Source organism: Humulus lupulus, chromosome 4 (assembly GCF_963169125.1).
Source record: "Humulus lupulus chromosome 4, drHumLupu1.1, whole genome shotgun sequence".
In the NCBI taxonomy this organism is placed as follows: domain Eukaryota; kingdom Viridiplantae; phylum Streptophyta; class Magnoliopsida; order Rosales; family Cannabaceae; genus Humulus; species Humulus lupulus.
In genome coordinates, this window is record NC_084796.1 from 8,000,271 (window position 1) to 8,027,504 (window position 27,234).

Here is a 27,234-nt window from a genome sequence, read left to right on the forward strand (position 1 = left end):
TCCCACCAATGCATTATAAACGAGCCACTCCGGAAGTTGTACCGCAAGCGGAAAGCAGGTAAATGTCTCTTTTTGTATTTATTTTATTTTGTACTCCATTATGAATTACTTTACTATATTGTTACTAATAATTACCAATATCTTTTTATTTGCAGTGGCGATTGTGGAATGTATGCCATTGAATACGTGGAGCACCGAATGTTGGATCGGTCGTTTGAGAAAGTTAACGATGATAACATGCTCACCTTTAGACATAGGTGGTGTGTTGACTTATTTTACCAGAATGTATAATATTTACGACATTATTATATTTACGACACTATTATATTTTGTCAGATTAGTAAAATATGTTAGAAATCGTCTTTAATCGCTAATTTCGCTTTGAAAATCGCACATTGTCGCACATTTACATCGTCTGAAATCGCATTTATCGCACAAAAATCGCATACAAATCGCATAATTAATCTCCATAGTTTCTGGTGTAAATTAATCTCCATAGTTTCTGATGTAAATTAATCTACATCGTCTGAAATCGCATTTATCGCACAAAAATCGCATACAAATCGCATAATTAATCTCCATAGTTGCTGGTGTAAATTTTAAAAAAATCGCAAATATATCGCAAAAGAATCGCATAATTAATCTTCATAGATTCCTGTGCATTAACTGAGCATCGCAAAATATATCGCACAAAATCGCATACTAATTGCAAAAACATTGCCAGCTATCGCAAAATTGGAAAAAAAAATCTGCTTTGACCCTGTTAAAAATTCTACATGGTTCACACATTCCTGTATAAAAAAAAAAGGTTAAAAAACGGTAACAGCAACCAGGAATACAACACAAAAATCCAGTCAAAAAATAAGTGCATTACAACTAATATAGATAAGTACACTAATAGAGAAAAGCTTCAAACTCGAGCTTTGCATGTAGCTCTGTTGTGCCCCGAACCACCGCAGTTAGTACAATGGAGAGGTTCCACAACCACTTGACCATTAGACGGGCGACGCTTCGTCGGTCTTCTACCCGCATTGCTCTTCCTAGGCCGACCCAACGGTTTTTTATCCACTGGTACCCCGACTCTCATGTTCTTGATGTGTTCCGGTAGTACCCAATCATCCTCCTCGCCGACAACATTAATTGTTGCATCGTAGGTCTTCTTCCACGTGTCTTTTGTGTAGTACGGGGAGCTAAGTGCGTACAGGCTAGCATTCTGACTAATTGTTGCGGCACATGCATGAGGACAAGGGATTTTTAGCAATTGGAACATTCCGCATGTGCATGTCCTCTCGACTAAGTCCACATCACCACCTCTCTAACCTTCAGGACCCGTACCAACGTTAAATAATTGCGCACCATTATGATAGACAGTCCTGAACCTACCATCTTCATGTTGTGCTTTTAAATCCTTCTCAAAAGTAGTTGCCAAAGGGGTAGTGCACTTACTTGCATTTTCAAGACGATCAACAAACCAATTTTGCAGTGTGAACTTGGTGAATTCAACCAAAGTAGTTATTGGATATTTCCTGAATTCTTCTGTCACGTTGTTGAAGCTTTCAGCGGCGTTGCTTGTCATTATGTTGTACCGATCGCCTGGAAAATAAGGGCGAGCCCACTTTTCAAGCCCTATTTGCTCGACGTATGTAGCAATGGGAGGATCCATCCGTTTGAGCACCTCAAAATGTCTATCACATTCAGTCTTCGACCATGCGTAGGCTGCTAGCCATATTTCCGTGTTACATACATCAGTCTTGAACTTGAACGTGACATTCATAGTAATATGTTTAAAGCAAAAACAATGGCATGCTTCGGGGAAAACAACCTCGACAGCATGTTCAATGCTTTGATGCCTATCCGATACGAACACAAGGTTTTCAACCTCCCCAATGGCTTCCCTTAACTTCTGCAAGAAATACTTCCAAGAGTCGTGGTTCTCACTGTCGACAATTGCAAAGGCCATCGGAAACAATTGGTTGTTTGCATCGTACGCAACAGCAAGTAACATTGTGCCCCCATACTTTGTCTTCAAGAATGTTCCGTCAATACTAATCACAGGACGACAAAACTTAAATCCCCTCCTACAAGCATCTAGTGACCAAAAACAGTACTTGAACCGGTCGTCCTCTCTCACAATGTCAGTAATAGTACATGGATTCTTCTGTTCCAGCATGTACAAGTAACCATATAACTTTGTATAAGATTCTGCTGGCGTACCCCTCACATACGTAAGTGCCTTCTCTCTGCACCTCCAAGCCTTCTCATAACTAATCTTGATGCCATAATCCTTAAACATATCCCTCTGTATGTCTTTTTCCATGTACTTAGTTCCATCTGATGTGTACTTTTCCTTAATAATGTGGCCAATAACCCACGGTGCTGCTTGACGGTGATCAGAATTTCTAGAATCCAAGTTACATGTGTGTTCGTTGTGGAACACAGTAACCTCGAACATGTCACAATGTGCCTTCTTCCTCCCCCTTAATCTCCATTTACAATTTTGATCCTTGCAAGTAACGTACAACACATCAGTGCCAGACTTCCTCACCATCCACTCAAAATTCTTTTTCAGTACATACCTTCCCACTACATTCTTAAATTCTTCCTTGTTTGTGTACAACTTGCCAAGATGTATCTCCCCTGAAGGCGTACCACTAAGAGATGTCGTATAGACATGATTTTCCTCTATGTCTTCCCTAGTCCACAAAAGAGGTTTGAATATGGTACAAACTTCAAATTCAGAAGCAGGAGTACTAATGGAAGGACCTGGCCGACTGCTACTAGTTCTTGGTGTTTGGTGATTCTTACTACGGGGGGGTCTTCTTTGTCGCTCTGCTTGGTTGCTTGGAGTTAGTTCCAATCTCAAGGGAGGTACCTGTACAGCTCCATCAACTTCCAGCTCCACATCATCATCCTCATCCAAATCTACCACAGGATCATCGTTGTAATAGGGACCATCGAACTCATCTAAATGATCAAATGCGATATCGGCTCTGTGGTCATCTATATTATTAGGTAGTTGCTCATTCAAACCAACCCCCTGATCAGTTTCTAGGACAAAGGTCCTTACCACACTTCGAGTGGTTACAGATGGGGGAGTAGGCTCCAAATTCACATTCTTCTTCACCTTAGTCACAAATAGTGGCAGCAAGTTGTCCACACTCATCTTTGCACTACAAGAAAAAAAGGCTTCAATGAGGACAAATTTCGTCAGTGAAGGGTGCTTCTTTCGTCAGTAGTGGCTATCAATGGCGACATGTCGTTAGTGTTAGGTCGTTGGTGATACCTCGTCGGTGAAAGTCCGTATCAATGACGACTTTACAAGTCGTTGGTAAAAAAAAGTATCACTGACGACAATGTCGTTAGTGATAATTTAACCTTTTTTTTTTAATGCTTTTGACTATAATATTATCAATGACGACTATGTCGTTAGTGTTATTTATTTATTTAAATTATTAATTAATATAAAAATAATTAATTATTTCATTTTTTATAACTAATTAATATAAAAAATAATTTAATTAAAAATAAAACATATAACAAACTAAAAATGCTCATATTAAATTTTAAAAAGTCATACATAGAAATATAAAATACTAAAGTGTTCATAAAACATAAATAAATACATAATCAATAGTCCATAAAACGTATATAAAAATACTAAAAGAAATTTGTAGTAGCATCGTCATCGTCATCATCACTAGCATTTCTCAGAATTTGTTGTTGAGGAACATTTGGCATCTGGGGTAGTAGGGCAGCACCTGCGAACTTGGCATCATCGGCGATGTTTGCTGCCCATGTGGTGTAGGCATCATTGGCGATGTTTGCTGCCCATGTGATGTAGGCATCATTGATGATGTTTGCTGCCCATATTGTTGCCCTTGTGGTATCGGCATCATCTGAAAAGTATGCGGCATCTGAGACATTTGTTGTGTCGGCATCATTTGTGGCGTCCGTGACTGAGAAAATTGAGACGTCTGAGGCGATTGCGTCATCATCTGCATCATTACTTGTGAACTGTTTGGCGACTGTGACATCATCTGGAAGAATGACTGGAACATCTGATATTGTTGAAATTGAATCATGTGTTCAGGGGTTAAAGATGCAGACGAATGAACAGGAGGTTGTTGTAGTAGTTGCTGAAAGGAAAGAGGAGTCTGTTGCGATTGCTGATGCTGAAAACCCATTGGCTGAAAAGATGGACCAGATCCATCTCTAGGCATATGAGAGTGAGATGGTCGTGGATGCGTTGGTTGCGTTGGAGCTGCATTATTCATCTCAAGATCCATTTCAGCACGTTCCTCAGGAGACAGTTTTTGAGACAATATCTGAACTTGTCTTTGCAATTGAGCTACTGTCTGCTGTAAGTCGGGCTGGTTAGTAGTTGTTGGTTGTGTACGCCGTTTTGATGATTGTCCTTTCAATTTGCGACCCACTCCTCGGTTATGGCCAGGCCTCTCTCCAAGAGTCTCACGAATTATCTCAATCTCAGAAACTTCTGTAGAGTCAGAAGTACTAGATCGACTGTCATAAGTATTCTTCATCCGCTCCTATTTTAAGAATAAGTTAGAAAGTAAAATCAAATTATAATTATTTGAATATATTTAAAAGTAATTAATTTATATAATCTTACCCATTCATTTTTGGCATAGTCGTTGACAAAGGTGTTTGTGCATTTCTTTGTATGACAATCCTTCCAATTCTCAATGTAACCCTTACTTTGCTGATAAATATAAATTATAAGAAAATTATAATTAAATTAAACTTCATTAAATATATATTATATATACATTAACTTACATTTTCATGAAGGGTTTCGGCCATCGTTATCGACCCTTGTGTTGAAGAGTATTTCATCTTCTGCCGATTGAGAGAGTTTTGCTTAGAACGAGCAATAAACTGAGGAGATGTGAATAACTGACATATTAGTCGCCATTGTTCTTCATTGAGTTCATTGGGGGGTTTTTTGACAGCATTTTCGAAGTCTTCTGGTTTTGTGTAATATTCCTTGAAATGTGCCAGCCTAATATTCTTTCTCGTCTTGTATTTTTCGGCCATCTCAGCTAATGCTATTAATGTTGCAATGTCGTCAATCTGATAATAATACTGCATTTGACAAAAAAAATATGTTAATAACATACTAATAATAACATTTATTAATTTAGATATAAATTTTTAAAAATTTACTCAAAGTTTGGTTAAGATAAGGTGTTTTTATTGCTCCGGAACATTTGCCCAACTCTCAAAATGTCCAGGAACATGCAATGTAATCTCCCTCCCTACCAAACGAGGGAAAGCTTTACTCTCCAACCCTACTATTTTGTTGGAGGTGTTATCCACTAATAATGGCAACGGGGCCCCAACTCTTTTTCTTCTATCTTCCAAATTTGCTAAAACATTCCTCCCGCGACCTTTCTTCGATTCACTACCTATATTTTCATCGAAAATATATAAATAAGTGTATTTAAGTTAATAAATGAAACACTTTACTTAAAAAAAATAAAAAAAATACCAGAAGACTCGCAAGAAGCAGGTACCCTAGTAGGATCTAGCGGGTCATCACCACCACCATCTCCACCATGATAACTAGCAACATCTGTAGACATTTTATACTAAAAAAGAATAATAAAATCATATGAGCCCTTATTTTAAAAAAATAACAACAATTCCTTATCCTAGCAATATCTGCCCTTAATTTAGCAACTTAGATTAAATAATAGTAATAATACAATATTCGTTCATCGAATCAAAATAAAATAAGAATAATTAGTATTAAATGTACTAAATACAAATAGTACTAAATACATTAATCACAATCATCATCACTAATCAAAAGTAAATTTGTTGGGGACGAATCTTGAATTTCATCTTCAAGATGATCAACTAGCAAGTCATCATCCACATCTTTTACAATGTCTTCATCTTCGTCGTCTTTAATATTATCAACATCTAGCACCATCTCGGAACTTTGAGAGACATCTAAAATCCTTGGTGGTTGATTAGTTCGTTGCACAATCAATTCCCCTAAATCCACAAACAATGTAAAATTAGATGAGTTTGTGTCATGTACAACATCAACATCATCAGTCTCATCAGAAGCATCAATATTTTCCCAAATTTGGCGATGATGCACATTATGAACAACTCTCCAGTTTCGACCTCTAACAAGATCATCCACAAAAAAAACTTGCTTAGCTTGATTAGCAAGAATGTACGGGTCATCTTTGTACCATATACCACTAACATTTATGCTAGTGATATTATTTTCAGTAATTAATTTCTTCTTTCTCGGATCTACATTGAACCATTTACACCGAAATAATACTACCGAATAGGCACCACAAAAAGTCAAATGCAATATTTCTTCAAGCTCCCCATAATAGTCAAAACCTTCTATCCCTACAACAGACACCCCACTGTTTTGAGTATTGCGATCTTTGTCTCGACTGTTTACAACAAATCGTACCCCATTAACTATACATGCCGGATATGAATACACAACGAAATCAGACCCAGATGCTAAAGCTAGCAATTCATCACTATGTTCTAATGACCCGAGCTTATACAAATTGAAAATCTGAAGAAAAAAAAAACAATCAGAATTTGAGAGATTTGAAGATCAGGAATAAGTATATATTAGGATAAGGAACACTTGTATACCTTCTCATGAAACCACGACTGAAATTCTTTTTTATGTAAAAGGTTATGGTTAGCGTTCGGGTCCCTCCGTCTGATTCCTTCGAGATGCTCTCTATTAAATAAAAAATTATTATAATTTTAATTAAAAAGAATTATACAATGTTATTCATTAAGCAACATGTAATCATTTGATTAACTTACTTCATATAAAAATTGATCTCAGTACAATTCTCTAGTATGTACCACTCAGCTCTTTTGCGAGTCTTCTCGTCGAGAGGTATTATTGTTTGTTTTCCGAGTGGAGGACATTGAGATTTGAAAACTGTTAGGTACCGAGATAGAAGAGGAGCATCTTCATTGCGCTCAGGACAATTGAATTTTGTATGCACACCTTGTAAGTACATGGAGCAAAATGTCAAAGCCTCGTCTATAACATATCCTTCAGCAATAGATCCTTCTGGGCGTGCTTTATTCCTAACATAATTTTTCAACTTTTTCATGTACCTTTCAAATGGGTACATCCATCTCATAAAAACTGGCCCACCCAATATGGCTTCCTCAGGCAAATGTAGTACCAAATGTATCATGATATCAAAAAATGCTAGAGGATAAATCCTCTCCATTTTGCATAAAATTTGAATGAGGTCTCCTTGTGCCTTCTCCATGTCTTTTACATTCAATGTCCTAGAACATAAAATTCTGAAAAAATTTACACAATTCTATTATGGTGGTTGATATTTCCTTCGATAAAAACTTGCCAATACAAACAGGAAGTAACCGTTGCATGATAACATGACAGTCATGGGATTTCAATCCAACAATATTGTTGTCAGTTACTTTCTTCTTCAAGTTCGAACAAAACCCATTTGGCAATTTAACTTCTTTCAAAAATCTACAAAATAATTGCTTATCTTCAGCAGTCAACACATAAGGGGCATGGGGTTTTAGCAACCTTTTGTGAGCATCTTCGTAAATCCATAAGGATTGACGAACTCCCATATTTTTCAAATCTTATCTTGCATTGGTGGTGTCTTTAGACTTGTTGTAATGCCCCAAATTTCCTAATAAGGTTTAGGACCTTGATTAGGAGGCCGGGAGGGCCATAATTGATTTATTATAGTATTTAACGATTATATGCATGTTTACGTGAATTATATTATTATATGACGGTGGATGCATGCATATGGGAGAATTTATTATTGTGAGGGTATTTTGGTAATTTGGCCACTGTGGGCGTAATTGTATATTTTGGGTGCATGATTGTGATTAATTAATATAGCCACATTATAAGGTGGATTGGTTCGAGCTAATCGACATGAGACGATCATGAGATGTAAGTGTTCGGTCTAGTCATAATGGGTTTAAGTTCGGGGCTCGGGGTGAGTCTCGGGGTGAATTTAATGATTAGACCGTTTTCGGGGATTTTAGGGTAACGGGATATGAATTATTGGAACTTGAGGATATTGAGAATAGCGGGAATTAGAGAGCGTTAATTATAATTAACGGGTTAAGCGGGAAGTACCAATTTTGCCCTTGGGGTGGCTTAGAGGCTTAAGTTGACACAAGGGGTATTTTGGTCTTTTTGGAAGGATATATATAACTTAAGTGGCTTAGAAAGCTGTGGTATAACAGAGTAAAACAGGGGTTTGCTTCTTCATTCCCGTACCTTCCCATAGCTTCATCTTCTCCATTGCCTTCTTTGAGAGTTTTGTGTCCTTGGTGGTAATTCAAGCTAGAGGAACTTAAGGCTGGGTTGGAGCACTTGTGTTAGCTTGAGAGGGAGGCTTAAAGCTAGTCTCAAGGTGAGTTTTGGCCATTAATTTCAGCTGGTGCTCTGTTTTGCTTATAGTTTTTAGTTCATGGATTTTGATGTGGGGAGTGAGGATTAAAGGGAGTTTTTATGTAGTTTTGATTGGGGTTTAATGTGAGTGAGCTAAGGTTGTTGTTTGGGGGTTTAATTACATGTTTGGAGGAGGTTTTATGATGGTTTGAGAGGCTGGTTTGAGAGAAAAATGCACAGGGGGAAAATCTGGGTTGTGCGTGGGCTAGTTGCTGAACTGGGCTGGGTGCCGCGGCACAGCTTTTGCGTGCTGCGGCCCATGCGCGTCTGGCAGATGGGGGCCTCTTTGTTTGGGGGCGTGCCGCGGCACAGCTTTTGGGGGCCGCGGCCCATAAGGCCAAATTTGCTAAAAAGTGGTTTTTAGCTTAGGGATTCAAACCATAGGCCTCGGGGTTGGACCTAGTACCCGGTTGGGTAGTATTTGAGGTCTCGGGGGCTGGGATTTGGTTTGGGAACCCTCAGTTATCATTTTTATTGATGAATCCTATATTTTGATTATGACTAGGTGACCGCTAAAGGACTAAAAGTTGATCGTTCTCAAGGGTCGTTCTTTTAATCGTTCTAGCTCGGCTTTGAGGTAAGAAAACTGCACCCTGTGTATATGGGACATGCATGGTTATTATTGGTGCATGCCAGTTGATTAATATGTATGACATGCATGGTTATTATGATGCATGTTGGTTGATTATTATGTATGACATGCATGGCTATTCTTGATGCATGTTGGTTGACTGTTAAATGTGACATGCATGGCTGTTATTGGTGCATGTTGGATTGCTGGATATATTGCATATGATGCATGAGAAACATGTGATTAGGACATGCTTTGTATACTGGGTGTGATATCGTTCAGAGCTTGAGCCTCTGTGTTAATGCATAGTCCTAATTGTACTAATATCTGTTGAGTAAGCATGCTGAATACTTGTTATTGGATATTGGACATGTGGTATATGTTGGTGGCATGGCTTACCTGTGTATGGCGCTGACTTATTAGTCAGAATCGACAATGGTGCCAGATCCGTCTGTGAAGCTGTGACTTATCAGTTAGGTTCACCACGGGCTGAGCACTGGTCGCGTTTTACTGACCCAAGGGTCAAAAGTGGCAGTGCGTTGTGAACGTCAGGCCGATTAAAGATTAGATCTAATCGAGATCGGCATTGAATGACTCATATGGGGTATTAATGCCAGACTGACCAGAAGGTCAATGAGAACTATAAGCGCTTGCCTGGTCTACGACCAGATGACTATAGCCAAGGTATATGACCCCGGTGACTGTTTGTCACATGGCTAAGGGACGTTGTCCATAGTTTCGACTCTAGAGTCGTGAGGAAGGTTATGTTGGTGACTAATCACCTTGCACCTGTCCTAACCAAGCTTATGAAAGAATCTCTTATCAGTTGAGCCCTGGTGACCCTATCGTCACATGGCTAGAGGGAGTGATGCTCATTATCGTGACTTTTGGCTATTGTCACCTATCTGTATGGACCGTTGGTTCTGGATGGTTACTTTGGTTATTGTTGATATTATATCATGATATATTGTGTTTTCTTGCTAGGCTTCGGCTCACGGGTGCTACGTGGTGCAGGTAAAGGCAAGAGGAAGCTGGACCATCCTTGAGTTGAAGAGCTTAGGTGATGATGTGTACATATGCAGCTGCTCGTCCGCCACGGCCGAGGTTTAAAGTGGAACTAGGGTTGAACCCTGTTTTGCCGCTTAGAACGGCCTGTTGTAAATATTTTCTGTAATAAACTCTTAAACTTTATTTTCGGGATCCCAATGTATATACTAAACGTTCTAGTGAAACGTTACATCTTAACCAAAGTTTTTATCCCTAAATCGCTAATCATACCTAGATCACGATTTTGGCCAAATGACTCGATTAGCGAGTTTAGCACTGTTTACAAGGCACACCGTAACGGTCCCTGGAGTTGGGGTGTTACACTTGTCATTATCTAAGAGGGTGCCAAGGATACTATCACAAACATTCTTCTCCACATGCATAACGTCTATGTTGTGTTTCAACTCATTGGTACTCCAATACTCTAGTTCATAAAAGATGCTTTTTTTCCTCCAATTACTTTCATTCTCACCTCTTTTTCGTTTCCCCGGAGCTCGTTCTGATATAGCATTCACTTGTTCTAATATCTCTAAACAAGTAAATCGTCTTGGAGGAAGCCTCTTTTCAACTTTTCCATCAAATTCACGGTCCTTTCTCATACGATGATTGGATGGCAAGAAACGTCTATGGCCAACGTAAGAGGTCTTACTAATCACTCGAATAGAACTAGTATCCTCATTGCATGTAGGGCAAGCTTTATATCCTTGGCCACTCCATCCAGACAAGCTACTGCGAGCGGGAAAATCATTAATTGTCCAAAGAAGAGCTGCACGCATCTTGAACATTGAATTGCTTGTCGCATCTCTTGTCTCAATCCCGTTAGTCCACAATTCCTTCAGCTCGTCCACCAAAGGCCTCAAGAATACGTCCATGTTTTTACCAGGTGATTTAGGTCCGGGAATAAGGAGAGTCAACAAGAAATTGTTATCCTTCATACACATCCATGGTGGCAAATTATAATTCGCCAAAACTACAGGCCACATACTATACGATAAGCTCATGTTGCCAAAAGGATTAAATCCATCGGCAGCCAAGCCTAAGCGCACATTCCGTGGATCTCTTGCAAAGTCCGGATGTCTGCTATCAAAGTTTTTCCACGCGGCGGAATCAACAGGATGACGCATAACACCATTTTCTTTCACACGCCCAGTACGATGCCATACCATCTCTTTGGCTGTAATTCTTGAACTGTATAATCTTTTCAATCTTGGAGTTAATGGAAAGTAACGCATCACCTTATGCGCTATCTTTTTTCCACTTGTGTTCTCATTAATCCATCTACCAGTCCCACATACCGGGCAAAAATCTTTCGATGCATGCTCATTGTAAAATAAACAACAATTGTTCTTGCACACATGAATTGATTCATACCCTTGGCCTAATTTACTTAGTTTCTTCTTCGCCTCATAGAATGTTGGAGGGATTTTGTTTTCCTTCAGAAATGCAAACTTCAACAATTTCAACAATTCATCAAAGATATAATTTGGTATTTTTCCCAAATTTTTTAAATGCATCAACTTTGCTACAAAGTTGAGGGAGGATATCCAATTGCAACCGGGGTACAACTCTGCCTCGATCTCCGCAAACATCTCATCATAATATTGACCCCTCTGAATTCCATCGTCGGTTGCTCTTCCATCGTCATTTATAGGAGGAAAGAAAACTTCAATGACATCAACCATCTCATTGGCATCGGCATTGTTAGCCTCGATTGGTTCATCTGGCTTCCCATGGTAAGTCCATAACTGCTTTCAAAACCCTTGGTAAAAATATGTGCCTCCACAGTATCTAAAGGATGCAGTCTGGTATTCTTGCATCTAACACAAGGACAGAAAATTCTTCCGTCACAATCTTTGTGTTTAGACGCGAGTGCCATAAAGACTTGGAGACCTTCCCAGTAAGCAAGATCCTTACGATTTCTCATGGTCACCCAAGTCTTATCGATTGTCATCTACCAAAAATTTAAAATAAATTAATTTTAATCAAATTGGTTTGTGAGGTACAAATTTTATGATTAATGTACAAGTTGAACAAAATGTGTTTTATGTTATTTTATGATTTTTTTTAACTGTTATTTTAAATATTATTTAGATAATTCTAAAAGAAACATTCAAATAATTAAACTTATAATATATTTATTGATTTTAAAAAATAATATTAATCTTTTTTTGAGCACAAAATTTTATTATGTTAAAATTAAATATTAAATCATTTAAATTATTATTTATGATTTATTAAATTAATTGTCTAATTATTTATTTTTATTAAATATTATTTTTTATAGAAAATATGCAATAATATTTTCTTACTTAAATTACTACTTCTGAAATTAATTTTATCAAATTTTTTTAATTGTTAATTATTTAAATAATAATCCTTTTTAAAATTAAACTTTTCAATAATTTTTTATCAAATTACTAACTTATTATAAATTATCTAATTAACATAATTTTTTTTAAATGTCTAAAAATTCTACTAAAATTTCGGCAGCATAACAGCTAATTTTTAACCTATCCAAAAATTTTAAAACCTGCACTAAACACTACAAAAATTTCTAAATACATCACATATTCACAGAATTTCAAGATACACAATAATTACATATATATATATATGGAAGACTTCTCAATGGTTATTACCCATAGATGGGTACTAATAATTATGATGATTTGATAACATAGTGACTTGGTATAGCAAGTCACTAACACGTAAATATTTTTTTTCTGAATTAATTTCGAATTTAATTATTTTTCTTTTGTCATAATAAATGTTGTGTTCAACCAATGAGAGACACTACCTATATTTAAAAATTGACATGTATTTGAAAAATAAAAAGTTTACAATATTATATTTTCATAATAAATATGTTTTTTTTTCTCAGGTAAACCTTCCAAAAATTTGAAAAATCAAAATTTATTTTTAGAAATATTAATTAACAACTATAAATATGGACCATTGATCTTAATCAAATGGTTAATATTGAAGTAACTATCCATGGGTAGTAACCATTAAGAGTGCACCCATATATATATATATGCAGAAATAATTAAACAACTAATTAATAATTATAAAAAAAATCATATATAATCTGTTTTTTTTCAAAACTATACAAAATTAAATTACATCTGATTTTTTTTAAACCTACACTAAAATTAATACTAACATTGATAATAAAACACAGTAATAATTTGCAACAGATAAAAGAAAAAAAATACTAACAGTGATTTATGTGGCGATTCCCCGTTCTCTGTTGGCTCCCTTTATATCTGTAAAATCAAACAAAAATATAAATATACATAAAAAAAAAAATTAGTATGCCATGGTGGTGGTGCATACCGATCTATGCCACGGAGAGGGAGACGACGGCGGTTTAAGAGAGGACGGCGGGAGAGGGAGAAGGCGACGGTGAGGGAGAGCACGGCGGCAGAGGGAGATGGCGGCGGTGGTGTGAGTCACGGGAGACGGGAGGGGACGGGAGGGGAGGGGACGTGGTGATAGGCGGGAGGGGAGGCGACGGCCGTGGTGATAGGCCGGAGGGGACGGGAGGGGAGGGGACGGCGGACTTGATATGGTGATAAGGGGGGCTCGGCGGCAGAGGGAGGGGACGGTGACAAGGTGATAAGGGAGGATTTTAGATCTCAAAAACTGATAAAAATATGTTAAGAGGAAATGGGGGCTCGGGGTTGAAGAAGGTGATTTTTAATGATTTTCACCAACGACTATCAATGAGGACAAAGTCGTTGGTGATTGGACATCACTGACGACGTGGCAGAGCATTATTAACGACAAAGTCGTTGGCAATACTTTTTAGAGGGAAAAAGCCCGCCTCTTTAACGGTTCATTTTCAAAAACAGAAGAAAACATCAATGAGGACAATGTCGTCATTGATAAATTTATCAATGACGACATTGTCCTCATTGTTGCAATTTTTGTTGGTGATGTTTTATTTAACCAAAAAAAAAAGTATTACTGACGACAGTGAAATGTCGTTGGTGATACTATGACTTTTACTAACAACATTTTGCCGTCAGTGATAGTGCCGTTAGTGATATTAGTTATTCTTGTAGTGTTGCCTTTATGCTCAAAAACACTCGTAGTTGACTATCTTTCACTAAAACCTCCGGCGGAAACTTGGTGCCTTTCATGTACATGTAACAAACTTCTAATTTCAGTTCATACACCAAAGGATCCACATCCAACTCTTCATACAAAACTTCACGCAACTTTTCCAGAGTAGTGTCAATGTCAAACATCAACGTCTTACTTGTTGGGGAATTGAATACCCAGTTGAAACTCTCGACAGCCCAAACACCATCATACAATATAGCCACAAATACAGTTGAATCTGTCACAAACAAAAAATTTAAAGTCGCCCACAAATCGCCCAAAAATCGCACTAAAATCGCCCAAAATACTTAGTTTTTGCCACACATATAACATCGCACAAAATCACAATTTATCATTCAAATGTCGCATAGTTTCATCCCTAACCTCTGACTTTGGTATAAATCGCACAAAATCGCAATTTATCGTTCAAAAATCGCAAAAAAAACGAAAAACCCAGAAAACGGAACATAGTCTACTTTCATTTCATAACACAAAATGGACAAAATACAACCAAAAATATGCATATCCATACAACTTACACTAAATATAACAAAAGCCAACAATATTTTGCATAAAAAACACTTACCCATTGCTTTTGGGTGAGAAAAATGAATGTGGAGGTCGGTTGAGTGTGTGGGAGGTCCGGCTGAGGTCTGACTGAGTTTATGGTGGGTGGAGGTCTGGCTGACTGCAAGCCGTGGTGGTTTTTTTTTGTCTGAGAGAGAGAGAGTGAGAGAAATGAAGGTGACTTTTTTTGGTTTAGAAGAAGGGCATTTTTGGAATGAAAAAGAATTAAAAGAATAGTTAAAAAATATATAATTAGATAGTTTAATTAAACAGCATGGGTTTAATTTTAGCCTAAAATGTCAAATTTCCCTTATGGTATTCGATTGCTTCACCTCCAATTTGCTTATTATATTCATGTGCTTAAAAAAGCTTCAGTCAACATTATTGATTAACACCAAAGGATGAATTGCAACATTAGTAAAACTAATTCATAAAAATCAAACTTAAATCTTTGATTAAAAACATTAAGAAAATATGAATTAAATAAAAGTCGTCATTAATTAAAAAAAACAAAAAACTTAAATTATGTTTTTTTGACACAATTGAAAAGAAAAAAAAAAACTGTAAAAGTGTACATCTCCTCCTCCTCGTGCTACTGAGGATCTTGATCACTTATTAATTTTTAACTAAATTTAATTCTAATTTTAATCTGAAATCCAATATTGGATTCACCCAGATTTCAATCACATTATTCCAACTAATTAGTTTGGGATTTACCATTTAAAAACAGGTTTCAATCTTCATCTTCGTCTAATTTAAACCTCCAAGTTTTAATATTCATCAAAAGACACTAAAAAAAACGCAATAACACATGCAACTAATTTATACAAAAAAAGTCAAACAATCATCAAAAAAACTTTTGATTTAATTAACAGTATGAGCACAAATATGTTTGATGAACAATTTCATCAGTGACAAATTTCTTTAAAACAACACTTGCGTCACTAAAGTATTTTATTATTGCTTATTTTTTTTGGAGTTGAGATTTTTAAGGCTTTTTTTTATGGGCTTCTTGGCAAAATGACCCTATTTTTTAAAGTTATTTTGCACTCTAGCCTAGTTTTAATAATTATTTGCAAAATGATCTTTCATAATTTAGCAGGCAGTCGAAAATTTTAGACAGTTGGTCGAAAAATTCATTCATAGTGAAGTAGCATCCAGGATTATAATTGTGTGTTGCAGTAATAACAGAAGGTTGAAAACTTACATGTATTAGTTAATTGTGATAGATGACTAGGCTAGTAAATTAGGGTATATGTTGTCCGATTTTCTGTTTGATTTACTTTTATACTTCAATGTTTTCTCTTCAAAGTTTTAATGACAATACTCCTATAAATGATATTGCAATAAATATGTTGTCACACTTGGACTGAGATGTTGGTAGTAAGAGAGTTGTGTAACAATTGTGAGTAAACTTATTTATTTACACTACAATACAAATCTAGTTATATTTTTCATGTTTGGTGTATTATAATGTGATTTTTCATGTTTCAGGAATGATTTTAGAAAGAAATTCATGGCAGTCAATTCTTACTTTGGAAAGACTATTGACGAAGAGGGTGAGTACAAGAACAAGAAGAAGAAATATATGCTGTTTGACAATGAATTTATAATTTTATTTTATTTTTAATTTTTATTAGAGTAAAATATTCTTTTTTGAGTGGTTAATTATTTATTTTGGTTGTGTTTGGTAAAATTTTTGTTTTTGAATTTTTTAAACACAAAAGTGGAAATATTATTTTTATTTTTGTTTATTTATTTTTAAAAAATAAAAATATATTTGATAACTATTTTTGTTTTTAAGAACAAAAAATAATAAATGTGCTTGATAATATTTATTTTTATGTTTTGTTTAACAATATAAAATGAGGTGTTGATTTAAAGAAGAGAAGAAAAAAAAGAAACTAAAAGTCGAAAACGGTTTAAAAAAATTTTGAAAGTGAAAATTTTCTATTTTCAAAATTTAATAAATTTTGTTTCAAATTTAAAAAAATAATAAATAAAAATAGAGTTACCAAACACTATTTTATGTTGAATTGTCAAATTTTTAATTAATTAAATAAAAAATTAATTTTTAATTATTACCAAACAGCACCTTTGTAAATCTAGTTATATATTTTTTAAGGTCAAGACGATTCTGTTTATAGACAAAACTATATGATTTTTGAGTTGAGTAGTAGTGTTATATTTATTCCAAAATGAGTTTATTAGATTTGTAAATTATTTGTATAGGTTTTGTTATTTTAATCTATAATTTTTTAGATTTGTATATAAATGTTTTATTTAAATAATAATTTTTAATATCCCGATTATCATGAGATATTATGTAATTAATGCATTTATTTAAAATTTGAATTATAATTTCCCAAAAGAAGAGGGAAGATATTTTGTAAACCAATCTATAAATAGATTGGAGAAATTCATTTGTAGGGACGCTGAAATTGATACTGGGAAGACACTGCTAAAATTTCTTTCTAAAAGCATTGAGAGGATTCTATCATTCAATATTATTGACTCGTGGACTAGGTAGATTTTAACTACTGAACTGCGTAAAATATCGTGTGTTTTTCATTGATTTTCTTAATTATGTGTTTAGTGCACTTCTATTCGAAGTTGACGAAAAACGGCGTCATTAATATGCAAACTACAATGGCTCGAAGAAGCTCTGGTCGTAGGAAATCCCTAGATGCAATTCAAACGACCAGAGCAACCTGAATCTTACAAGATATTTATTTAACTGTGATTTGAATGTATTTTTTTTTATATTCTTTTATTGCATATTCAGTTGTAACAAACCTGTATTATTCCTGTAAGGCCCAAGACCCACTATAAACTATAAATAAAGACCTCCACCGTCATTATTTTTCATGCGCACTTATTACATACATAAACTCTTTCAAACTTTCAAACTGTATTTTCTCTCTCAAGCTTAATTAAGAAATAACTCAGCTGAATCTTGTTCTTATGATCTTGAATCTAAGACATTTGTGATAAATAAAAGTGCAAGTGGATGTAAGTCATATTTATATGTTGTGTACTTAAATTCTGTTGTTTTATTATTTATTATCATTTACTTGGCTTAGTGTCGTTGACTAAATCAGTGATCAATTTTGAATGATAATTTTTATTTATTTAAAAATATTTTTTTTCCGTGCCTTAAAATCATAAATATTTTTAAATTTATTTATATTTTGAATATTTTAAAAAATATAAACAAAAAAGTAAAATATGAACAATTAAGTCAATTAATGACAGATTCCAATGTTTATTCCAATAAAATTCAAACATCATAATCAATTTTCAACACCATTCTTACCACTCAAACATTACGAATTAGTTTTAACGTTGCACTTACGAATTAGTTTTAATGAGCAATCACAAATTATGGTATTAATTAGTGCATCGGTGATGACTTTAAAGACTTTCTACCGTTTGGTTTTTGTCTTTTTTATGGTTTTAACGTGGAAAATACGAATTGGTTTCATGTGGTGATGACTCGTTAGTATTGGGACGTGGAAATGATGACAAACTGTTGTAAAGAAAGACTTGATCTCCGCCACTCGTGTACACATCAAGTTGAATAAATGGAGATAACATATATAATTATATATATATCATCTTCAAGTCAATATATTCAACCATTTCATGATTCATACCAACTTGGTGTGAATATAGTGTGGACTTTGTTGAGGGCTGCTTCCTAGGCTTGGTGTGAATATGAAATCCTAGGCTTGTTGAGGACTTGTATGAAATCCAGCAGCCACTATAGTTCCAAAACCATGTACTTTTTCTCTTCTCAAAAAAATAAAAGCTAGGCAAGTACAAGATGATGATAAAGCATTCAGTGAGTCAATATGAGCTTTCACTCTGGCCTTAGCCTTGCCTACTGCGTACCATGATATTGTTTTATTGAAGAAAAAATTAAAGGCAGAGGATACTGCCCTTCCCTTTTAGAAACGACATAAATTAAACTTTGGAAAAGAAAATGTGGTTCTTCTTATACAATGGATGGATAGATGGATGAGGTTACATCTTGCTACAATATATAATTTCAGGTTTAGAGGTGACAATTTGGGTCACGACATAATGACACGACACAACACGAAAATAAATGAGTTTGGTAACACATTTAATAATCGTGTAAGTGTTTGAGTTTTTGACACGTTTAATAATCGTGTCGTATTCATGTTTACCTTAATAGTGTCGTGTCATAATCGTATGTTAAAAATTATTTTAATGAGGGAGAACAAATTTCATGGAGTCATAGGGAAACCTGAATACACTAAGGGTGAGTTTCCAAGGCTACAAATTATTGATGTGTCTCACAATTATTTCACAGGAGCATTGCCTTCTCAATATATGCTCTTATGGGATGCTATGAAAGCTTTTAAAAAGGTGAGCAATTTGAAATACATGAACGTATGGGAAAATGTCACCTTTAACGCACTTGGTATTGTTAGTGGAGCCACTTTGTATAATTATTCAACAACATTTGTGATGAAAAGTGTGGCAACAAGCTATGGGAAAATCCCAGCAAATCTAGCAGTCATTGACCTATCGAGCAACAATTTCAGTGGTCAGATTCCTGAGTCCATTGGAAGCCTCAAGGCTCTCTACTCACTCAACCTTTCAAACAATGCGCTCACAGGTCACATTCCACCATCGTTGGGGACATTAACAGAACTGGAATCATTAGACCTTTCTCAAAACCAACTGTCGGGAAAGATTCCTCAGCAACTAGCAGAGCTAATATTCCTCCAAAAGTTTGATGTCTCTTATAACAATCTCACAAGTCCTATACCACAGCAGAACCAGTTCCACACGTTCGAGAATACCTCATTTGAGGGTAATCAAGGACTGTGTGGAGATCCATTGTCGAAGAAATGTGAGAACTGGCTGCTCCCACCATCATCTGCTTTAAATAAAGATGCTGATTCTAATTTTGCCATTGAACTAGACTGAAAATTCACTTTGGCTGGACTTGTTAGCGGGCTTGTTATTGGAGTCTCTCTTGGGGAGATGGTGATCCCAAGGACGCGGTTGGCGTGGTTGATTTACTTCTCTAGAACAAGATTGGCGGAGCTGATGATCAGAAACTAATTAAGTGTGTATGTATCCACAATAGCTGTTGTTCCTATATTATTTCTTCTGCTATATAAGTACTACTGTACAACTAATAAACATATTGGTGTGTTTTTCTTTTGTATAAATTAAATTATGTCCTTCTTTCTATACCCAACTTTTTGAATGTAACATATATCATTGTACAAAAACCACATTTTCTTTTTCCAAAGTTTTTATGTCCCTTCTAATAAGTCATTAATTAATTATGCCATCTGCTTTTCTTTCTTTAATTATACATCTCTACCAAAAAAATATCATCATTGGTGGGGACCAAAGAGATATGGCTCTCCTCTCTCGTCATATAATGATTCATCTCTCATTCTCTCGTAGCTTTTATGAGAAGAAAAACATGGCTTTCAAACTAGTAAGTGGCTGGTGGCAATGATCAATCATATAAATGTATTTACAAAACTCAAGACATTGCATTGCATTTGTATTTATCTATACAATCTGGAACTTATTAGGAGAATTTGAAAATTCTACTGTGTTTGATGCAATTTAGTTGACGCTAATGAGCATCATGTACAATCTGAATTGAAAATATACTACTCACATGCAATTATTATTTTTTTCAAAAATTATTTAGACTTATTCTGATTATCAGCAACATCAGCATCAAGAGGCCTTAATTAATTAAGACTCAAGTACCTCCAAGCAGATCATAAATTGTTTTTGAGAATATAAAATAAATATTGATCAGTTATGAATAATAAAGCTTCAAGTTCTTGATAAAACTATATATAAAAATGAAAATGAAAAAAATATATATATATAGTAGGGAGTATATAGCAATACACAGATTTGATAGTATATTTGCAGCAAAGTAAGAACTACTAGGGGAGTTAAACCTACGTACGTACATGTCATCTTTCTACAAAATGATCTACAAGACTGTAAGATGTAAGAAAAAAAAAAATAATAAGAGAAGTAGATTAAAAATATTCTTAATTAGTAATTTAAAAAAAAACAAAAAAAATACATTTTATCACGGGTATTTATGCCGCAATTTTTAAAAATTGGGTACTTATTAGCAACAAAATGAACAAAATGGGTATTTATGCCGCAAATTTCCCTAAGATATATATGTAGCTGATATTTGAATGTACTTTTTATGTATTATTTGAATTTGTAATTAGTTGTAACAATCCCACACTACACATGTAGTGCCTAGATTAACTTGTAAGGGCACATAGCCCATTAAGAGACTTTATAAATGGAGATCTCTCTCAGTCATTATTTCTAAGTTAAATTTGTGCTCATTTTACATACAAAACTATACCGAATTGTATTCTTTTTCTATCATCCTAAGAAACTCAGGTGAACCCCGTTTCTCCTAGATCTTGAGTTTGAAACCTCTTTGATTAATAAAAGTGCAAGTGGACGTAGGCCATTACTAATTCTTGTGGTCGAACCACTATAAATTATTTGTGTCATTTTACTTGATTTCAATTCGTTTAATTAATTCTTGTTGTATAATTTGACTCTGTGTCGTTGACGAAAACGCTAGTCAATAGTAACTATTGAAAATTCTTCCATTCATATATACTAAGTATAAGTAACGTGCAATGCTCATTTGCTTAGTTTTATTTAAATATTATTATATTTTTTTAATTACCATTTAAATTTTAAATAAATAAACAATATCATATATTATAAAAGAACATTGTCTGTAGTCTTAAAAGAAATAAATAATATCATAATTTTTATTTAAAAATATCGTTAAACCAAGAATTCGTTAGATACACACTTTTTATATATAAAAATATGATGCATTATAGTTTTTGTTAGGCTAATTTTAGCCTATCTTTTTAAGTGTCTTTATCAGTGTCTTTTTAATGGTTCTTGTGTTTTTGGAGCGGAATTATGCTTGTTTTTGCTTGATTTCAGGTTAAGCTTATGTTTTGGGCATTTGGAGTGGATTGTGTAGAAATCAAGCATTTGGAGTAGATTGTGGTGAAATTTCAATTAGGGCCGCGGCGCAAGAATTGGCGCCGCGTCGCTCTTGCGTATTAGAGCTGCGGCGAGCCCCTTTCCAGAAACTCGAGATTTAGCATTTGCCAAGTAGGGTCGCGGCGCAGGAATTGGTGCCGCGGCTCTAGCGTCCGTACACCTCAGAATTTTTAAGGGCAATTTTGTCATTTTGGGAAGATATAGAATGAGGTCTTCATTCTGAAAAGGGGATCGCGATTTTGATAGGGAGACAGACAAAAAGAGAGAAAAGACAAGAGAAGACGGATTTTGGAGCAAGCGTGGGCGATCTCCGACAACTCCCCATCTAGTTTCATCCTCTTTTTCTTTGATTTTCCTATGCTATTGTTTAGTTTGATTATGGATTTGAATATTGAGATTATGAACTAAACTCTTATTAGGGATTTGATGGATATTGACTGAGATCACCCCATGGTTAATGTTATTTGATTATTTCTTCTTGCTTGTTTATAAAATTTGTTCATCTTTATGCTTAATGTATGTTTGAGATTGATCACCTTAAGCATGATTCATGATCCTAATGTGAAATCTGAAAAGTGAATATTAGGAATGCTCTAAATGAATGAACATAGGTTTTGATGCGAAACGAAAGTATTCGCATAGCTTATGTGACTTATAGATTATTACTCAATGCGAATTGATTGTTGTGCTATCTCAGAAATGCAATAGTTGACAATGCAATTTAGAACCTAAATGATCTGAAAAGAGTTTAGGTAATTTTATAATTTGTCATTTCATTGAAAGAAGAAGAATAGTCAACTAGCGTTAACAATTGGGTAATTGAAGCAATTGAAATCATATCCCTATCTTTACATCCATTGTTAAACCCTTAATTTTTATTTATTGTATTGCTTGTCGTGTTTTCTGCAATTTAATTTAAAAACCAATTTTTATTGTCGCCAAATAGAAATATAAATCCAATTTTGTTAGTACTTGACTGCAATTCCCTTGGGTTCGACCTCACCTGTGTGAGTACTACTTGTATGATACGTGCACTTGCGTGTATTAAAATTAAGCAACAAGTTTTTGGCGCCGTTGCCGGGGAATTGTTTAGTTAATATTACGTTAATTGGATTAAATTCTAATTTGGTTTTCTTTTCACTTTTTGCTAACTTGTTTGTGTCAAATTCTTCTTATCTCATCTCAGGTACCATTGGTTTATGCGACGTCAAGGACCAGCTACAAGAGTGCCTGTTGATCCTGAGATAGAGAAGACTTGTCGGCAAAACAGAAAAAAAAAAAAAGTTGGAAAGAGTTGCACACAGGATTGAGCAAGAGGAAGTTATGGCCAACTACGGTAATAATGGGGGTGCCATAGAAGACCCAGCTAATGGTCAGAATCCACCCGACCGTAGCCTGAGGGACTATGTTTTGCCAACAATGACAGGGGTCCAGTCTTGTATAAGACCACCCACCGTAGATGCAAACAATTTTGAAATAAATCCAGCCATACTTCAGATGGTTCAATCCACAGTCCAGTTTGGGGGACTACCCACTGAAGACCCAAACATGCATCTCTCTAACTTCATGGAGCTCTGTCAGACATTTAAAATGAATGGAGTTAGTGATGATGCTATCAGACTTAGATTGTTCCCATTTTCTCTGAGGGAGCGAGCTAAGAGTTGGTTGGTATCTTTGCCACCTAACTCAATCAATACATGGAATGATCTAGCACTAAAGTTCCTCTCTAAGTTTTTCCCTCCAGCTAAAGCAGCTAAGTTGAGAGGAGAGATCAATAATTTTTCTCAGTTGGATAATGAGTCTCTTTATGAAGCTTAGGAGAGATTCAAAGAATTGATAAGAAAGTGCCCGCATCACGGAATAGAGAAATGGATGCTAGTCCATAACTTTTATAATGGGTTGTGTGGTACTACTCACACACTCATTGATGCAGCAGCTGGTGGTGTGTTTATGAGAAAAAGCGCCAGTGAGGCGTATGACTTGTTGGAAGAAATGGCCATGAATAATCAGCAGTGGCCAAGTGAAAGAAGTTCTTCAAGGAAGGTGGCCGGTATGTATGAAGTGGATGCAATTTCAAAATTGAACGCTCAAGTTGAGGCCTTGACTAAGCAATTGCAAGGCAATGTAATAACAGCTCCAGTGCAACAGGCCCATACTTTGTGTGAAATATGTGGGGGCCCTCATGCCTATGAACAGTGTCAGTATGCTGATGTAAACAACATGCCTATGGAGCAGGCTCAGGCTATTGGGAATTTTCCTCGACAGAGCAACAATAACCCTTACTCCAATTCCTTTAATCAAGGGTGGAGGAATCATCCCAACTTCTCTTGGAAGAATGATCAGCAAGGCCAATCTTCAAGCCAACAACAGTCATTCCAACAACAGCCACAGGGGTTCTTTCAGCCAAGATTTAGACAACAGCAACAACCCCAACCGACCACTCATCATCAGCAGCAACAAAATTCTGGTGGAAATTCTAATGTTCAGTCAGATGTGTTAAACCAATTCATGGCTGAAACTCGGTCTTCTATTAGAAATTTGGAGACCCAAATGGGACAATTGGCTACTCTCATGGCTAATCATGCCCAAGGTAACTTGCCTAGCACCACTGAAGTCAATCCGAAAGAGAATTGCAAGGCAATCACGTTGAGAAGTGGGACGAATTATGAGGGACCAAGTGAGAAGCAGCCAGTTGAAGAAGTGGGTCAGGATCAACAGGCACAGGCACCGACACAAGAGGAAAAGAAGCACAGTGAGAAAAAGGCTACTGAGGGCATATCAGTAAAAGAGGTTTCCCCACCAATCAGTATTGAGCATCACATAAAGATTCCCTACCCCCAAAGGCTCCGTAAGAACAACATGGACAAGCAGTTTACTAAATTCCTGGAAGTATTCAAGAAACTGCACATCAACATTCCATTTGTGGAGGCCTTAGAGAAAATGTCGAGCTATGTCAAGTTCATGAAGGACATCTTGTCCAAGAAGAGGAAGATGGAGGACTTTTAAACTGTGGCATTGACGGAAGAGTGTAGTGCTATACTGCAAAAGAAACTCCCTCCTAAACTGAGAGATCCTGGGAGTTTCACAATACCGTGCACTATTGGGAGAATTGAGGGAATAAATGCTCTTTGTGATTTGGGGGCTAGCATCAACCTGATGCCATTGTCAGTTTTCAAGAGATTGCAACTTGGTGAAGCCAAGCCCACAACTGTAACTTTGCAACTAGCTGACCGTTCGTTGGCACATCCAAGAGAGGTAATTGAAGATGTCCTGGTCAAAGTAGACAAGTTTATTTTTCCTGCCGATTTCATAGTTCTTAACATGGAAGAGGATAGCAATGTCCCCATTATCCTTAGGAGACCCTTCTTGGCAACAGGCCAAGCACTCATAGATGTTTAGAAGGGTGAGTTGAAGTTGAGAGTGCAAGGGGAAGAAGTTGTGTTCAATGTGCTCAAGGCCATGACCTATCCAGAAGCTAGTGACAATTGCTTTTCAGTGGATGTAATGGGTAATTTAGTGGAAGAGAGAAAACTGATAAATGATCCTCTTGAGTTAAGTTTGGTTGAGGATGAGGTTAGGGATCAAGATGGAAAGGAAGCTATGGAGTACGCAAAATGGCTTAATTCTTATGGGCCATTGAAAAGGAAATACTTTGAAGAGCTTGGGGCAGTACTGAAAAGGTCATTGCCCTCAGTTGAGAAACCCCCAGAGTTAGAACTGAAGGTACTTCCTGACCATCTGAGGTATGAGTTTTTGGGTGAAAACAAGACACTTCCGGTTATAGTTTCAGCTTCACTATCTGATGTGGAGACTGAAAAATTGTTGAGAATTCTAAGAGAGCACATGAAGGCCATTGGGTGGACTTTGGCAGACATCAAGGGGATCAGCCCCTCTACTGTTATGCACCGGATTTTAATGGAGGACGGAGTCAAACCAACCATAGATGCCCAAAGAAGACTCAATCCGCCAATGAAGGAAGTTGTGAGAAAGGAAGTGGTGAAGTGGTTAGATGCAGGGGTAGCTTATCCAATTTCTGACAGTGAGTGGGTGAGTCCGGTTCAGGTAGTACCTAAAAAGGGGGGATGACGGTAGTGAAGAATGAGAAGAACGAGTTAATTCCAACAAGAACTGTTACTGGTTGGAGAATATGCATTGACTACCGCAAGCTCAACATGGCAACAAGGAAAGACCATTTTCCCCTTCCATTCATTGATCAGATGTTAGACAGACTGGCAGGAAAGGAATATTATTGCTTTTTGGATGGTTATTCTGGGCCACCATTTAAATCCGAAAGTTTGCCCCAATTTTTTTTAGACCCAAAAAAATACCCCATCCGCCTCTCCTTCACCCAAATCACCATAAAATCTCCATAACCACCAATATTTCACTCATCTTTCATAATTTCTTCATCCCTTTCCATAAAAATCACTTCCTCCATCATTTTCTTTGCCCCTTTTGACCTATTTTCTTCAAAAATCCCCTTTTACCCAGTCATTTTAACCTTAATCCGAAAATCCCATTCTCTTCATCAATATTGCTCATTTCTTCAAGCTTTGGATAACAATGGTGGATTATCCATGGGTTTCTCAATAATGTAAGTAATTTTTCTTCTCATCTTTTCAATTTATTGAGAATCCTTTGGTTATTGGGAAATCTAGTGTTTATTGGGTTTATTATGGATTAAGTGGTGCATTTTGGTTATTTTTGCTATTCTGAAAAAATTGGATTGGAGAATTGTGGTTTGTGAAGAATTTTCTGATTTTGGGAAGTGACAAAAACAAGGGGAGGTGCTGCCAAAATTTCTAGTGATTTTACAAGTTGGTATTTTGGGAGTTATTTCACTCTATGGGGCCAAAGAAGGGTACTGTGAATGCTTCAGGTGCGTCATCGTCCCGCCCTCCTCGTGTCTCAACAAGGGCGGATTATGACACCTCAAGATTTGTGAGCAAAGAGGCTCAAGAGCGGTTTGTGGTGTTGTCAGGGAAACCTATTCTTGAAGAAAGAGGCATGGAATTTAGTCTAGAACCCCTAGAAAACCAGCCATTGTATGAGCCTATTCGAGCTGAGATCGCTCAGCGGCAGTGGGACCAATTTTTTGATTGTAATGGCAAGGCAAATCACACGATGACATACAAGTTCCTTGCTAATTGGCCAGAAAAAGAAAATAATGCTGTCATGGTGCGGGGCAAGAAGATACCAGTCACTCTTGCGGCATTCAATCAATTGTATGAGGTACCTAACTTTCCCATAGAAGAAGAAGAGCTGCGGGTACTGGGGGCCGATAATATCGACTATGTTGACCTTGCTGAAACATTGGGTTTTCCTGGCGGAAGAATTCATTTGAAGGATGGTGAGCCAAACTATATGTATCGCTGTGAACTTAATCAAGTGG

At 36.1% G+C, this 27,234-nt stretch overlaps 3 protein-coding genes and 1 non-coding gene across 4 annotated transcripts; 2 read left to right on the top strand and 2 right to left on the bottom strand.

Annotated features, from left to right (window-relative positions):
- Nucleotides 1-1,315: 1,315 nt before the first annotated feature.
- Nucleotides 1,316-3,163, bottom strand: LOC133831844 (uncharacterized). The gene has a single exon (XM_062262255.1). The coding sequence runs from the start codon at nt 3,161-3,163 to the stop codon at nt 1,316-1,318; it is 1,848 nt and encodes a 615-aa protein (XP_062118239.1).
- Nucleotides 3,164-19,004: 15,841 nt separating this feature from the next.
- Nucleotides 19,005-20,061, top strand: LOC133831845 (receptor like protein 27-like). The gene has a single exon (XM_062262256.1). The coding sequence runs from the start codon at nt 19,005-19,007 to the stop codon at nt 19,728-19,730; it is 726 nt and encodes a 241-aa protein (XP_062118240.1). The 3' UTR covers nt 19,731-20,061.
- Nucleotides 20,062-23,597: 3,536 nt separating this feature from the next.
- LOC133833579 (small nucleolar RNA R71) lies at nt 23,598-23,704 on the bottom strand. Its single transcript, XR_009892952.1, has one exon. It is a non-coding gene; the product is annotated as a small nucleolar RNA R71 (small nucleolar RNA).
- A 10-nt stretch (nt 23,705-23,714) lies between these two features.
- LOC133831846 (uncharacterized) lies at nt 23,715-24,848 on the top strand. Its single transcript, XM_062262257.1, has one exon. It carries the CDS (start codon nt 23,715-23,717, stop codon nt 24,846-24,848), a length of 1,134 nt encoding a protein of 377 aa, XP_062118241.1.
- Nucleotides 24,849-27,234: the final 2,386 nt, after the last annotated feature.